This window comes from Echinops telfairi, unplaced genomic scaffold, assembly GCF_000313985.2.
Source record: "Echinops telfairi isolate 266 unplaced genomic scaffold, ASM31398v2 ScPeMD7_7469;HRSCAF=8507_0, whole genome shotgun sequence".
Taxonomy (NCBI): Eukaryota; Metazoa; Chordata; class Mammalia; order Afrosoricida; family Tenrecidae; genus Echinops; species Echinops telfairi.
Genome location: NW_022111372.1, coordinates 48,739,302 through 48,755,344, shown reverse-complemented (window position 1 = coordinate 48,755,344; position 16,043 = coordinate 48,739,302). Strand labels below are relative to the sequence as shown.

The window sequence follows — 16,043 nt, the reverse complement described above, 5'->3', positions numbered from 1 at the left end:
ACTATGAGTCATAAACAATGCAATGGCAGTGAGCGTGTTTTTACTTATCTTGATGGATTTGTCTTAAGGATGCATCAGAATCAGAAGGACTTATTATGAAGAAGTTTTTAGAAACTTGAGAACTGTAGTTGAGAGATAAAGGCTAGGAAAGTTGCACCAAGGAATTTGGGGGCAAAGCTACATCCCATCCACCCTTCAGTCCATATTTTGCTCCTTAAGACTTTGTTTTGTTCCCCAAAGAACACAGAAAGAAATAGGATTTGAGTCCCAGATGGTTGTGAAAACTGGTATTTGGACATGGTTTAAATGAAAGAGCGTGGCCTTCTTCAGGGAAGGGTTCACTACCACCCAGACCATTCCAACTCATAGTAACCCCAGGGGACCAGGTAGAACTGCCCCTATGGGTTTCTGAGATCGTAACTCTTTAAGGGAGTAGAAAGCCTCCCATTTCTCCTACTGAGTGGCTGGGGGTTTTGAACTTCTAACTTTGACCAATGCCTAACCACTATGGCACCAGGGAAAGCCTGGAGAGATGAAAACACCATTTTCAGAATGTTTTAACCTAGATGGATGATGTGTTTATAAACAATAGCATCTTCATATTTTTATGAAAGGTTTCTATTATTTTCTAGTAATATTTTTATCTTAACTCTGTGTATGTGTAGCACACATGTGTATGTTCACATGCATAACCAGTTGTCATTGAATTTATTACACATAAAAGCAGCTCATGTGTATTAAAATAAAACAGTACTCCATTGGATTGAGTTTTAAGCAGATTATCAGGAATTAGAATTCAGAAGGCCAAGCTGCAGGTTAGAAGCTCAGGTAAGTATTTTATTTTACACACTTGAGGCAGGATATGTTCCCCCCGCCCACCCCCCCAGGAACTCTCAGTGTTTATTCTTAAGGCCCTTAACTGACTGCATGAGGCTCACTGACATTATGATAGGTAACCCCCTTTAATTAGAGTCAACTGAGTGAAAATTTTAATCTACCAAAGACTTTCACAGAAACTTCTAGATTAGTGTTTGACCTGACAGCAAGGCACCATTTCTTGCTCAAGTCAACAGATAAAAATAATGATTATAAGTGAGATTCCAGCAATCCAGAGTCCAATTATGTTTTATATTTTTGTTTTACCATAAAAGTCATATTAGTAATAGGTACAACTGTTTTCTTAAACTTAAAGTAGACATTAAATGGGAACTATCCTATCCTATGAAAATTGAGGGGAACAAGCATGCTCAAGTCCTGCAGTGGAGTGTAAATTACCACCAGCTTTTGGATTGCTAAATTTAAGGAGTAACTTCACATGATCCTTTAAAATAGATTCTTACTAAACTTGACAAACATTTTGTTAAACGCTCCAGATCTGAGGTGCCCAAATCTCTTAATTTAAAAGGCAGAGAAAAATAATAGAACAGGAAAAGTCATTGTTTCCATGGAGTGTTCAACGCAGATCATTTCCACATTCCTAACACTTTCCCCATAACATTCAGTGGCAAGATGAGGCAAGGAAGTTAAGGCAGTAAGCGGTGGAGTGGGGCAAGGAGGGTCTTTCTTCTGCTGAATCAGTTCTGAGTAAAAGTCAGCATATAAATGGACTTGGCGGTATAAGCAATGGGGTGATCACTGTGTTGTGTGTGGCTAAGCTGTAAGGAGGTCTTTGCTTTGGAAGACTGGTGAGAACCAGGCTCAGCCGGGGATAGGGAGAGAGAGTACACATTTGGAGGAGAGGGAAGGCGGGACTTTGTCATGCAGAGAATTCCCCTGTCTGAAGCTAGCTTTAGGCATTTACGAGGAAATGACAACAGAATGAGAAATAAACAAAAAGACGATGGGGTGTTTCTACTCTACAAAGTTTAATGTACAGTCTCTGGCTTTCTGAGTCTAGCCTTGTACTGCCTTTGGAATAGTTTCCATCTCTGTAAGTTTTTGACAACTTGGAGAATTGAAAAATTATTCCCATCCATATGCATCAAATTTAAAATCTATCCATAGATATCCAATTGATATATCTTTCCTACTATAGAAGGCAATTTTTCTTCATTTTCATATTCATTTCATTACGCCAGAGGAGTAAATGTCCATTCTTTGAGATTCTTCTTCAAACCAGCTGCAACTTCTATCTATTTTCTTCACTAGTAGTGGGTGAACAAATCATTAGCATGTGTTCACTGAACTTTTTAATGAGACCAACAATTTTACTTCTTTTTTATTTGTTTGTTTGTTTGTTTGGGGTTTTAAAAATCATTTTATTGGTGCTCGTACAACTCTTTTCACAATCCATACATGCATCCATTGCGTCAGCATATTTGTACATTTGTTGCCATCATCATTCTCAAAACATTTTCTTTCTACTTGAACCCTTGGTATCAGCTCCTCATTCCCCTCCACTCCCCCTACCACATGAACCCTTCATAATTTCTAAATTATGATCATTTTGTCACGTCTTACACAGTCCAATGTCTCCCTTCACCCACTTTTCTGTTGTTTGTCCCTCAGGGAGAGGGTTATATGTAGATCCTTGTGATAGGTTCCCTTTTTATACCCCACCTTCCCTCCACCCTCCACCACTGATCCTGAGGGGTTCATCTGTCCTGAATTCCCTGTGTTTCCAATTCCTATCTGTACCACTGTACATCCTCTGGTCTAGCCAGATTTTTAAGGTAGAACTGGGATCATGATAGTGGGGAGAGGAAACATTTAAGAACTAGAGTAAAGTTGTATGTTTCATCGTTGCTACACTGCACCCCGACTGGCTCTTCTTCTTCCCACAACCTTTCTGTTAGAAGATGTCCAGTTGCCTACAGATGGACTTTGAGTCCCTGCTCGGCACTCCCCCTCATTTACAATGATATGATTTTTTGTGTTTTGATGCCTGATATATGATCCCTTCGATACCTTGTGATCACAAGGGCTGGTATGCTTTTTCCATGTGGACTTTGTTGCTTCTGAGCTAGATGGCCTCTTGTTTACCTTCAAGCCTTTAAGACCCCAGACACAATATCTTTTGATAACCAGGCACCATCAGCTTTCTTCCACCACATTTGCTTATGCACACATTTGTCTTCAGCGATCATGTCAGGAAGGTGAACATCATGGAATGCCAGTGTAATAAAACAAAGTGTTCTTGCATTGAGGAAGTACTTGAGTGGAGACCCAATGTCCATCTGCTACCTTAATACTAAACCTATAAATATATGCACATAGATCTATTTCCCCATCATCATATATAAATATATTTACATAGGTACATGCCTGTATTTAGACCTCTGTAAATGCCCTTTGCCTCCTAGTTCTTTCATCTATTTCCTTTTACTTTCCTCTTGTGCCACTATCATGTTCAGCCTTCATTTGGGTTTTAGTAATTCCTCTCGGTTACATTGCCCTTAATCAAGCTCTACCAGGCTTCTTACACCCTCCTCACCATTGATTTTGGATCACTTGTTGTTCTCTTGTCCCTGGGTTTGTTAACACCACTTCCTTGCAATTTTACCTTCTTTTGAAAACTGTTATTTAAGGAAGTGGAAGAGGTGAGCAAGCATCTGACTGTAAAAATGACTGCTCTTAAAACCCTGAAGCTACTCTATGTGGATATGTAACATAATTTTAACCCACAGTTTTTTATATAGCTGTCTTTACTTGTTATGAATAAATATAAGGCTACAGCAATATGTAGTGATTATTATCTTTAATATAATATTCATGTTTTCAAACTATCCTATGTGAGGGGACTTTAAAAAGCTAATAGAAAATGCAATTAAAAGATAATGATATTTTCCCATCAACTCTTGAGTTTAATAGAGAAGACTCAAATTATGTTTACCTCCCAGACCACTTTCTGTTACATGTTCCAAAATCCACAAAAACTCATGTAGGAAGTGAGGTGAAGAGGCATTAAGGTATGGTACAACAGTCATTTCAGCAAGAATATATGTGCGTGTGTATGTCCCTTATAGAGGAAATATCCTAGGGAACAGGAAAACTTATAGGCTTGTCTCTACCTCCTGCCTCTTCCCTCAAGATTTGTCCTGCCCCCTGATTTCCTGCAGGGTGGGGAGCAGGAGGGGTCCCTGGTGCTCACTATTGGGGTGGCCTAATGGATTCTTACTGAAGAATGGAAGGGTGCTGGGCTCTGTGTTGAAATTTCAAAAAAGACAGACATAGTCTCTATTAATTACCTATTACTACTAGAACAAGTGATCAGAGGTTTGACAGCTTAAAATAACATAAATGTATGTTCTTGCAGTTCTGGAAGTCTGGAGATTGAAATGAGTCCTCAAGATTTTAAATCAAGGTGGTAACAAGGCTGGGTCCTTCTGGATAAAGTATAAGACAAACCATTTCCATGTCTTTGCTAGCTTCTGAATCTTGAGGCAAATCACATTTCTTGGCTTCTGACTGCTTCCTTTATATTCAGCGTGCCTTACTCAAACCTCTGCTTCCATTACTCTACTACTTTCTTCTCCCTGTGATCTTCTTTCCTCCCTTTAAAGAAAAAATATCCTCTGATTATACGGAGCCCAGGAGACTCTTCCCACATCAAGATTCTTAACATAATCACACCAGCAAAGTTCCTTTAGCCATGTAAGGTCATATCTTTAAAGGTTCTGGTGATTGAGTCTTGGAAATCATTGGCAGTTTTTGTTCTATCTACCATAGTGAGACAATGTCTCTTCTATAGAAGTAAAAATTAAACTTACCAGGACAATTAATTATTCATAGTAATATAAATAAATGTGATAAAAAAAAGACCTAGACCATTGATACCAATGCATTTCCCATGTTGACCTTATATTGATATGTTGCTACTTCATTCACCTGAACTCCATATTCTATTTCCTTTTCCCAGACTTCCCACAGTTAACTGCCATGGATCAGTTCATCTTATCCTTCATAACAAAAAATAATTTTCAGCAGTTGTCGTCAGAATTTTTATCTTACTATTTCACCATAATCAGTAAGGCAGGAGGAATCCTCTCTCAAGAAACCCTCAGTGATATTCAAGCAGCCCTTCAGAAAGGGAACCTAGAAGATATTGTGAAAAAGATTCAGGGAGCACTTGTGCAAGCAGAGAATGCTCCCCTGGATGTGGCTGTGACCGGGCAATCTGGGACTGGGAAGTCCAGTTTCATCAATGCCCTGCGAGGGCTGAGTCATGAAGAAGAGGGCACTGCCTTAGTGGGGATTGTGGAGACTACCATGGAAAAAACTCCCTATCAACATCCAAAATACCCCAAAGTGACCTTCTGGGACCTGCCTGGAACTGGGACCCCCAATTTCTGTGCAGACACTTATCTAGAAAAAATGGGATTTACTAACTATGACTTCTTCATCATCATTTCTTCTACTCGTTTCACCTACAATGATGCCCTGCTGGCCCAGAAAATCAAGAGCATGGGGAAAAATTTCTATTTTGTCAGAACAAAGGTGGACAATGATTTATATAATGAAAAGATAAGCAAACCCACGTCCTTCAATGAGAAGAAAGTCCTTCAACAGATCCGAGACAACTGCCTGGCCAGTCTCCAATGCATTGGAGTGCCTGACCCACATATCTTCTTGATCTCCAATTTTGACCTGGCTGACTTTGATTTCCAAAAACTAGAGGAGACACTGTTGAAGGAGCTTCCTGCTCACAAGCGCCACACCTTTATGCTCTTGGTTCCCTGTTTGTCTGATGCTGCCATTGAGATGAAGAGAGATTTCCTCAAGGAGAAGATCTGGCTGGATGCTCTGAAGTCATCAGCTTTGGCCTTCATCCCTTTCATGCCATACATCAGTGGTTTCGATTTACCTGAACAGGAGAAATGCTTGAATCTTTACCGAAGCCATTTTGGTCTGGGTGATGAGGCCATCAAGAATGTTGCACAGGACTTGGGGACATCTGTGCAAGAACTTAGTACCTCCATGAAGTCATTGAATTTTTGGCTACTTGTGAAGGAAGATGATACAGTAGGAAAGTTGAAGGCATGTCTTGAATCTTTCAGCTCAGTGAAAGGAGGTCTCTTATCTTTGGTCTTACAGTTTTTAAAAGCCTACCATCTTCGTATGAAATTCCTCGACACCGTAGCTGATGATGCCAAAGTTATTTTGCACAAGATTTTGAAGAGATAAATTCTAAGAGAATGAAATAGAGGTGGGGTGTCTTACCTCACTGAAGTGCAAATGAGTCCCAGGTCCTTCTGTCTATGAATGGGGCTGAGAGTGGGAATCTCATTCCTCTCAATTTCTCATAAAGTGAGGGGCTGGGGGAAAGTCTTTTCAGAGAGGTTATGGCATTGATTCACGCTGATGTCTTCTTGTTGTGTCTGGGTGATTTGACCATGGTCTCTGTGTTGCTTGAATTACCAAAGATATGCACCACATAGTTTCCATCAATCTCAATGAACTATTAAGTAGACTATAGGTATTATTCACTCAGAAAATAATTATTCTGAAACAATTAAATTGACTGTTATCCATTGACATTTTCCCAGTCATTTTGAAAACGTCAACAAGCAAGTTATTTGCCTGTTAATTTGATAATATTTTGTTTTATAAAATCTATAGTTTTAATACCCATATCACCCCATCTATACTACTCATCTTCTTTTTCTTTAATGGCGTGCCTATCTAAATATTTAAATTGAATCTTACAATATTTGTTATGTTGTATATTGCTTGTTTCATCTACCATAACATTTGAAATATACATATATATATCATGATATGAACTAGAGCTTTGTTTCTCTTTATACATTAAATAATCCATTGTATATTAATAAAAATAAAGCATTTGATTTAGTCATTCATCTGTGAGTAAACACTTGAGTTGTTTCCATCATTTATCTATAGTAAACAATATTTCAATGAACATTGGCATATGTCAGTTGCAGCTCCTGCTTTCAATTACGTGTATTTTAATTATTTGCCAATATTGAAATTGCTGATCCATGTGGTACAGTTGAATCCTAGACCTCAACGCTAATGTGTTCTAGAAGGATGCAATTGAGTTCCGAATCAATTTTTCCCATAAGAAATAACTAATAAGGGATAAATCCATTCTCTACCACCAAGTTTTCTTGCCTTTTTATAGAAAACATTACACAAAAATTTCAAAGTAAATAAGCTCATAGTTAAATAATATAACTTAATTAAGAAACACAACATTAAAAAAAGTTTTTAACAATGACAGTATGGCCCATACCTTGAGATGGATGAGGACCTGGTTCTGTGGCCACGGATGTGGAGGAAAGGTATGGAGGGAGAGTCATTGTTTGGAAGGGGAATCCACTTCCATAAAATCTACTAGTAGCTACTTTTCAGGAGTTTTTCTTTTTCCCTTCTTTGCCTTTTTTCACTAGGACCTGGCTGGTTTTCTCTAACAAACAAACAAAAAACAAACAAAACAATCTGTCTAATATGGTCTGCTATTGGCATTTCCTTAACTGTTTTCTAAAAGGGTTTACTAAATTATCATCAAGAATATCGACAACATGGTTAACCAGTTCCTTATCATGATGATTCTTTTCAAAAAACCTCTTTTTTAGGATCCATGCTTTTTATCTGAAATCAATACAGAAAGTGACAAAAACTAAGAAAACTATACAAAAAGTTTGGAACACAGCCGTAAAGGGTTTAAACAACACTCCAAGTGATGAAACACGAACTGCTTTTATTCACAAACATCACATGTGTCAGGTCAGTTTCCGATGTTTTGTTCAAGCTCGAATTCAAAAATTTCTCAATATCAGATTATGTCAAGTACTGATGCAGTCGACTACCGGGGTTCTACTGTATTTCTCTGATTAACTGATTTAGGAATCCCCAAATATTTTCAACAGTGAGTGTGCCACTTGGCATTCCCACTGATTTTGTATAAATATTCAAATTTCTCCACTCTTGCAAACACTCATTATTTTTTCTTTTTTATAACAGCCATCTAGTGTAAGTTAGGTATTATCTCATTGTAGTATTGACTTGCATTTCTCTAAGATAGCGGTTCTCAACCTGTGGGTTGTGACCCCTTTTGGGGGTCGAACGACCTTTCACAGGGGTCACCTAAACACATTGGAAAACACATATTTCCAATGGTCTTAAGAACCAAGACACTGTTCCGCTATCTATCTCCAATCAGGTCCTCCTACACCCAGATAATGCCCACATATAAGTACCCAGCATAAAGACTTACCCATGCTACAACATGCTTCAAGACAAAATTTCATTTATTTGTAATTAGAAATACATATTTCACAATATATAATTACATGGACTTACTGGCGACTGAGTACCACACACCGGAGGGACTCTGAAGAAATCAGCCCAGCAGAGCTATTAAGAGGGAAATTCAAAACTGCTGAATCACAGGAGAAAAAGCATAAAGATAAGTAGGTACAGATCCACAAGGTTTTGAGGGGCTGGGGGCTTTTGGCTTACTACAGTGGAGGCCGGCTAGGGTTTGACATTAGCCCCGCCACTGTCTTGGCCAGAGCCAGGACCATTTGGAGCCAGTGCAGGGGCTTTATCTCAACACAGCCACAGCTTGCCGCCATCTTGGGGCAGGGATTAAACTCTTGCAGGCCCATGGGCTGGTATCGGGGATCAGCTATATTGTTACATATGTTTCCCTCTCTTCTCTCTATCCCAGAGAAGAGTCAGTCTCAGTAGGCTTAGTCCCCCGCCCCCCTTTGTCCCTTCCCTGTTCTCTCACACTCCACTGCTGACCTCCAGACCACTCTCCTTAGCCTAGGGCATTCACGCCTGTACCTCACCCAATTAGGTGAGCTCCACTCTGTGCAGCATAGCCCGAGACTGGGGAAAGCTGGGCCAACCTCCAGCAGGATCTACTCCCCGCAACTTCTTATGGGGGAATTCCCGCCTGTGTGGCTGGGGGAGTTCCTATTTTTTCTCTGTTGTTCCACATGACTGAGAGAACTTCCTCTCACTTACCTTAGTGTCTCACACAGACTCAGGAAACTCGGCCAACACTCGGCAATGTTCCAAGCTGCTGCAGGAACCTCTGCCCAAACTCCACAGTGATCTACCTGGCCAGGGTAATTCTGCCCACCATTCGCTGTGTTCTACACCAAAGCAGGCAACCCACCAGTCTTATGGGGAACTCCCCTGAAAGGGAAGCCACAGGATGATAAAGTGGTAGGCGAATTTCATAGTGAAATTAGCTGTAGGCAGTTTGAAGAAGCATTCCTACAAGTCTCCCAGAGAGAGCCAGCACTCTTTGACTCCCTAGAAAATGGCACCTGGCTCCTCTTAAAACAATGCAACACAAACAGCCATCAGCCCCAATGACCTCAACGAAAAAACAGGAGCAACAAAAGGCAATGGCAGAAGATGTCCTGAACCTAATGATGTGCATAGAAGAAGCAGACATTGATTTGCCACAGAGAGAAATTTTCAGAATGCTGCTTGTACTCATACAGGATATGAAGAAAACAATACAGAAAAAGGATGAAATGATAGAGGAGATAAAGTCCATACAGAAAAGGTAAATACAAGAGTTTAGTGAGGAGATAACATAAACCAGTAGCAGACTCACAGACCTCAGGAATGGACTGTAGGAATCAGAGAACCACACCAGTGACTTGGAGGACAGCCACGCAGACTTTAACAAACGTGAACAAAAATCTAATAACATCATCAGAGAAGCTGAAGAAAACCTAAGAGCTATGTCTGATGCTTTGAATAGGAACAACAATAGAATTATTGGATTACCAGAGGAAGACACACCAAATAAGTCATCTGCAACAATAGTGAGAGAATTCTTGGAGGAAAACGTCCCCTACTTAAGGAGTGAAAACCAGGCAACCATTTAGGAGGCTGAAAGAACACCAGTTAGACTGAATCCCAAGAAGTCACAAAGGCGCATAATAGTTAAACTGTCCAACCTTGAGGAAAAGGAGAAAATCATGAGAGCAGCTAGGGAAAAGCAAGCAATCACATACAAAGGTTCCCAAATAAGAATATGCACAGACCTATCAGCAGAAACTACGAAGAAGAGGAAGAGAGTGGAGTAACATATTCCAAAAACTGAAGGAAAGCAGAAAACCCAAGAATGCTCTACCAAGTCAATTTATAGATCAAGATAGATGGAGAAGTAAGAGTCTTCCCAGACAAGGAAACACTCAAAGAATATGTTAGCAGGAACTCAGTCCTACAAAAGATCCTTGCCAACCCAGTATGGGCAGAAGGACAACACTCAACAAAGCATAAATAAGAGACCTCCACATAGAACAACCTCACCCAGAGGGCAACAAAGAGAAAACAGATCCCAAGATAGCATTGGCTTCAGGATGGAAAGAAATCAAGAATAATACACACACATGCACAACACACTAATAAAAAAGGAAGCTAGGAAAACACCCAACACCAAAGGTATAAGATGACATCACAGAGTTCACAGATGGGAAATATAACCCTGAATATCAATGGCCTGAACTCAGACATTAAAAGACTGAGGCTAGCAGACTGGCTTAGAAAACACTATCCATCAAGCTGCTACCTACAGGAGACACATCTCAAGGCTATAGACAAAAATAAGCTGAGAATCAAAGGCTGGAGAAAGGTATACCAAGCAAACAGCAATCAAAAATAGCAGTAGTTGCAATCCTAATCTCAGATAAAATTGACCTCAAAGTGCAAACCATAAAAAGAGATAAGGAGGGACACTATATAATGCTCAAGGGAATGGTAGACAAAGAACCATTAAACATTGTAAACATTTATTGCCCAAGTGAGAGACCCACTGAATTATGTCAACCAAACTGTCCAAAAGATGAAAAAAGAAACCACAGCCTCAACAATTATAGTGGGTGACTTCAATACACCGTTCTCTGAGAAAGAGAGATCACAGGGAAAGAAACTCAACAAGGAGGCTACAGATCTAAATACTACAATTAGACAATTTGACCTGATAGATATTTACAGAGCCTTTCATCCAAATAAAAAAAATCATATTTTTTTCAAGCCCGCATGGCACATTTTCAAAGATAGAACACATGCTGGGGCATAAGGCAAATATACACACATTTAAGCACATTGATATGGTACAGAACACTCTCTCTGACCATTGTACCATAAGGCTGGAAATCAACAAAAGGAAGACGAAGAAAACAAGAGCAAACAATTGGAGGATGAGTAACTCTCTATTGCAAAAGGAGTGTGTAGTGGCACAGATCAGAGATGAAATTAGCAAATTTCTAAAAACCCATGATAATGAGAACACGACGTACCAAAACTTATGGGACACACCAAATGCAGTTACCAGAGGAAGTTTCATAGCAATACATGCACACCTAAAAAAGTTTCATGGCAATACATGAACACCTGAAAAAGTTTCATAGCAATACATGCACACCTGAAAAAGACTCATGATTGATATGCTGGCACAAAATTTACAACAACTAAAGCAGAGTCAGTATGACAATCTCACTAATAACAAAAGACAAAAAATAACAAAACTCAGGGCTGAGACTCAGGAGAGGGAAAATAAGAAAAGTATGGGGAAAATTAATGCTGCTAAAAGTTGGTTCTTTGATAGGGTAAACAGAATCGACAGACCACTGGCAAACCTAACCAAAGAAAGGAGGGACCAAATTTCAGTAGCAAGGATGAGGGATGAAACAGGAGACATTACAACAGACCATAATGAAAACAAAAGGATAATCACACAGTACAATGAAGGACTGTACTCCAATGAATTCAACAACTTGGAAGACATGGACAAATACTTGGAAAAACAATCCCTCCCTAGACCATCCCCAAAGGATGTCAAGAATCTCAACAGACCCATAGAAATAGAAGAAATAGACAAGGTTATCAAGGGATTACAAAAAAAAAAAATCCCCTGGACCAGATCCCTTCACTGGAGAATCCTACCAAGCATTTAGAGAAGAACGAACACCAATCCTACGCAAACTTTTCCAGAACATAGGAAAAGATGGCAAACTCCCAAACTCCTTCTATGAAGCTAGCATAACTCTGATACCGAAACAGGGCTAAGATCCCACAAGAATTGAGAACTAGACACCAATATCCCTAATGAACATCGATGCAAAAATCCTTCACAAAATACTAGCCAATAGAATACAAAAGTATATAAAACAAATTTCACCATGACCAAGTGGGATTCATACCAGGGATGCAGGGATGGTTCAACACAAGAAAGACCATTAATATCATTCACCACGTCGACATGAAAAACTGTAAGAACCACATGATAATATCGATAGATGCAGAAAAAGCATTCGACTACATCCAACACTAATTCCTTTTTAAGACTCTTGAGAAGATAGGAACGGAAGGCAAATTCCTCAAGACAATACAAGCTATATATGAAAAACCAACAGCCAACGTGGTAGTCAATGGAGAAAAGACTAACACAATCACACTGAAAAGGAGAACCAGACAAGGATGCCCCTTGTTCCCACTCTTACTTAATATCATACTGGAGGTTTTAGCTAACAGCATAAGGCTAAGAAAAGACATCAAAGGTGTTCATCTGGGGAAGGAAGAGGTGAAACTATCGTTATTTGCAGATGATATGATTTTATATATGGAAAATCCCTAAAGCTCCACAAGGGGAGTACTGGAAGCAATAGTGAAGTTTGGCAGAGTGGCAGGATACAAGATTAACAAACAGAAGTCCATCGGACTGCTATACATATTAGATAAGACCACAGAAGAGGAGATAAAAAAGGTGGTACTCTTCACGTGGGGAAGAGAAGAGCCAGTCAGGGTTCAGTGTAGCAACGATGAAACATACTACTTTCTTCTAGTTCCTAAATCCTTACTCCAACCCCACCCCCAATATCATGATCCTAATTCTACCTTACAAATATGGCTCGACCAGGGGATGTACAATGGTACAGATAGGAACTGGAAATCCAGGGAATCCAGGGCAGGTGATCCCTTCAGGACCAGTGGTGTGGGTGGCGATACGGGGAGGGTGCAGGGAGGGTGGGGTAGGGAGGGGGAACTGATTACAAGGAGCTACATATAACCTCCTCCCTGGGGGATGGACAACAGAAAAGTGGGGGAAGGGAGACATCAGACAGTGTAAGATATGATAAAATAATAATTTATAAATTATCAAGGGTTCATGAGGGAGGGGGCAGTGGGAAGGGAGTGGGAAAAATGAGGAGCTGATGCCAGGGGCTTACGTGGAGAGCAAGTGTTTTGAGAACAATGAGGGTAATGAATGTACAAATGTGCTTTACACAATTGATGTATGTATGGATGGTGATAGGAGTTGTATGTGCCTCTAATAAAATGATTTAAACTATAATATACATAATTACATTTTGTTTTTGTGATTCATCACTATGCTTTAATTATGTTCAATTTGTAACCATGAAAATACATCCTGCATATCAGATATTTACATTATGTTCATAACAGTAGCAAAATTAGTTATGAAGTAACAACAAAAATAATATTATGGTTGGGGGTCACCACCACGTGAGGAACTGTATGAAAGGGTCGCTGCATTAGGAAGGTTGAGAACCACTGCTCTAATAGATAATGATGTTTAGTGTCTTTTTTCGTGCTGTGGCTTTGGGAAATGGCATGAAGGCCACACCTGACTTCACTTCCTCCAGTTTCAGTAAGGAGACTCCAGCTCCACACCCGCCTAAGACCGTTCAGGCATGCTTCCAACTCCATCTTTCTCTGCACTATTCTGACACCAAGCACCCCTCTCACCGCATGCTACTTTTCTGCTGTGTTTGATAACTACTTGCCATGGCCATGTGGAACTTACAATGCTCACAATTATGGAGGTTTATTAAGGAACCTACATAAATAGTAAAATGATAAAGATATAGTTATTTTGTCCACAGCACCTCTTCTCACTCATGCTGTAGGTGTGTCTCTCTCTTGTCTGTCCATACATGTGCTCTATGGCCTCTACCTTGTTCCGTCAACTGGGAAGCTCACTGATTTGCCTTGCGACCTCAGCGAGGCTCTTTCCTCATTTCAGGCCTCTAGGGCGTTTGCTTCAGATGGGGACCTCAAATGCACTCTGCTGGCACTTCTTCATTCTTGAGGGTCACAGGATTCCCTCTCATCCTGCTACACGTGTATACGCAGTGGAATGACAAAAGTGACCAATCCCCTCTGTTAGTGTTTTACATATCCTCGTTTCATGATCCCATCCGATCCTGTTTTAGGAGTTGCAAAGACATGGGCAAAGGAGCCATACCAAGTAACAGCACTTTATCACAAGGTCATTGTATATCTCCTTTGCACCATTTGCTTAGAGACTATTCTTTCCCCGTTGTATGGATTTTTCAACCTTGTAATAAATCAATTCACAATAATGTATGAGTTTAAGCCCAGGGAGGGGCAGTCTCTTGGGAGCTTGCCTGGTTATGTCCCTGATGGAGCTCACTGTAAAGGGGGGTTGCACAGTCTTAGCCCATGCCCTGACTGCCTTGGGGAAGTCCATGGACCAACATTATACGCTCCTTTGTCTACCAAAATGTGTGCATACCTATCATGGCTCTATTCCCTATCTAGTAATCCCAACTCTACCTGTAATGTATTAATCTGCCACCAACCATGCATTTGTGGCAGTTTGTCTTCATTTCCCATACCCTTAAAAAAACACCTAACAGTTTTTAATCATTTTATTGTCATATAATTCACATACGATACTATTCAATGGTTTAAATATATTAAAAAGAGGTGTGCAATTATCATCACAATCAGTTTGGGAACATTTTCTCCATTATTATACCCATTATTACTAGCTCCCCACTACCCACTAACCTAAGGAGACCAGACATCCCGCTTTTGGCGGGACAGTCCTGATTTTTGCAATTTTTTAAAGTCCCGATTTTTGGTAAGAATGCACGACAAGCTAGGGAACGGTCTGTTTGGTCCATATAGACCAAATTTTTAATCAAGAACCGCCCCCACCCACCCCAGGTCAATGGTGCCCCACTTTAAATCTGGTCACCTTACACTAACCTCACTCTCCATAACCCTAAGGAACTATTCATCTGGTTACAGTCTCAATGGATTATTTTTGCTGGATTTCATACAAAGAAAATCATAAACCACCCCACCCCCAAAATAACAACAAAACAAGCACAGAAAAACCTCAACCCAAAATAAATATGGCACTGCCTAAAACAACTGGGGAAACATCCCCTATGATCCAGCATACTTTATTGTAATGCAGGACTTGAATTTTTTCTTTAGTTCTTTCAGTTTAAGAAATATTGAGCATATACTGTACCTCCTTTTTAATTTTCTCTCAACTGGACCAATATCTAATGTCATACAATTCAATACTGCAATCCTGTTAAGAAGAGTTGTACAATCATCACCACAATCAATTTTAGAACATCTTCTTCTGTCTCGTCATCATTGTTATTAGTTCCCCATTTCCCTCCTCCTGCTCTGCCACACCCCCAAGAAATCATTAGTCCAGTAACTGTCTCTGTTGTTTTTTCTATCCCAAATTTCATATAGAGAAAAACATACTCAAAATAACAACAACAATAAGGTAAAACAGAGAAAAATCTCAATGGAAAAGAATGCAGGAAATTTTAAAAACAAATTTAAACTGAATCAAAAGGGAAATCAAAATGATAAGATATTACATGTTCATCTAACTGCGTCTGCAATAATCCATTTTCCAGTGTAGTCTGCATCATAGCAACCTATTGTCATCCCTGGTCTATGATCATAGGGGACTCACTGGAGGCTGAACTTGTTGAGGATTTGGTCTTGCTTGGATCCACAATCAATGCTCATGGAAGCAGCAGTCAAGAGATCAAATGATTCATTTTATTGGATAAATTCTCTATGCAAGACCTCCTTCAGACCATTGAAAATCAAGAAGGTTACTTCAAAGACTAAGATGCATCTGATCCAAGTCATAATATTTTTATATTAGAGAACAATAACATTCATCCCCCGGAATACAAGGAATTCCATTGATAGTGTCATTAATTTAGACAATGGTATATGTGAGACAATGTAGAGATGAGCCCCTATCACAAGAGGGGTATGGTCTACAAGAGAAAACTTAT

The 16,043-nt window shown here is 39.8% G+C and overlaps 1 protein-coding gene across 4 annotated transcripts in view; it reads left to right on the top strand.

Annotated features, from left to right (window-relative positions):
- The window catches only part of LOC101640106 (T-cell-specific guanine nucleotide triphosphate-binding protein 2-like), a 17,096-nt gene extending 10,296 nt beyond the window's left edge, over positions 1-6,800 (top strand). For all 4 annotated transcript variants that reach the window (XM_045284945.1, XM_045284944.1, XM_004697162.2 and 1 more), the window contains exon 3: positions 4,859-6,800. In XM_045284945.1, coding sequence (XP_045140880.1) covers positions 4,879-6,123 — 1,245 coding nt within the window. In that variant the 5' untranslated portion in view covers positions 4,859-4,878 and the 3' untranslated portion in view covers positions 6,124-6,800. The remainder of the gene's footprint in view (positions 1-4,858) is intronic.
- Positions 6,801-16,043: the final 9,243 nt, after the last annotated feature.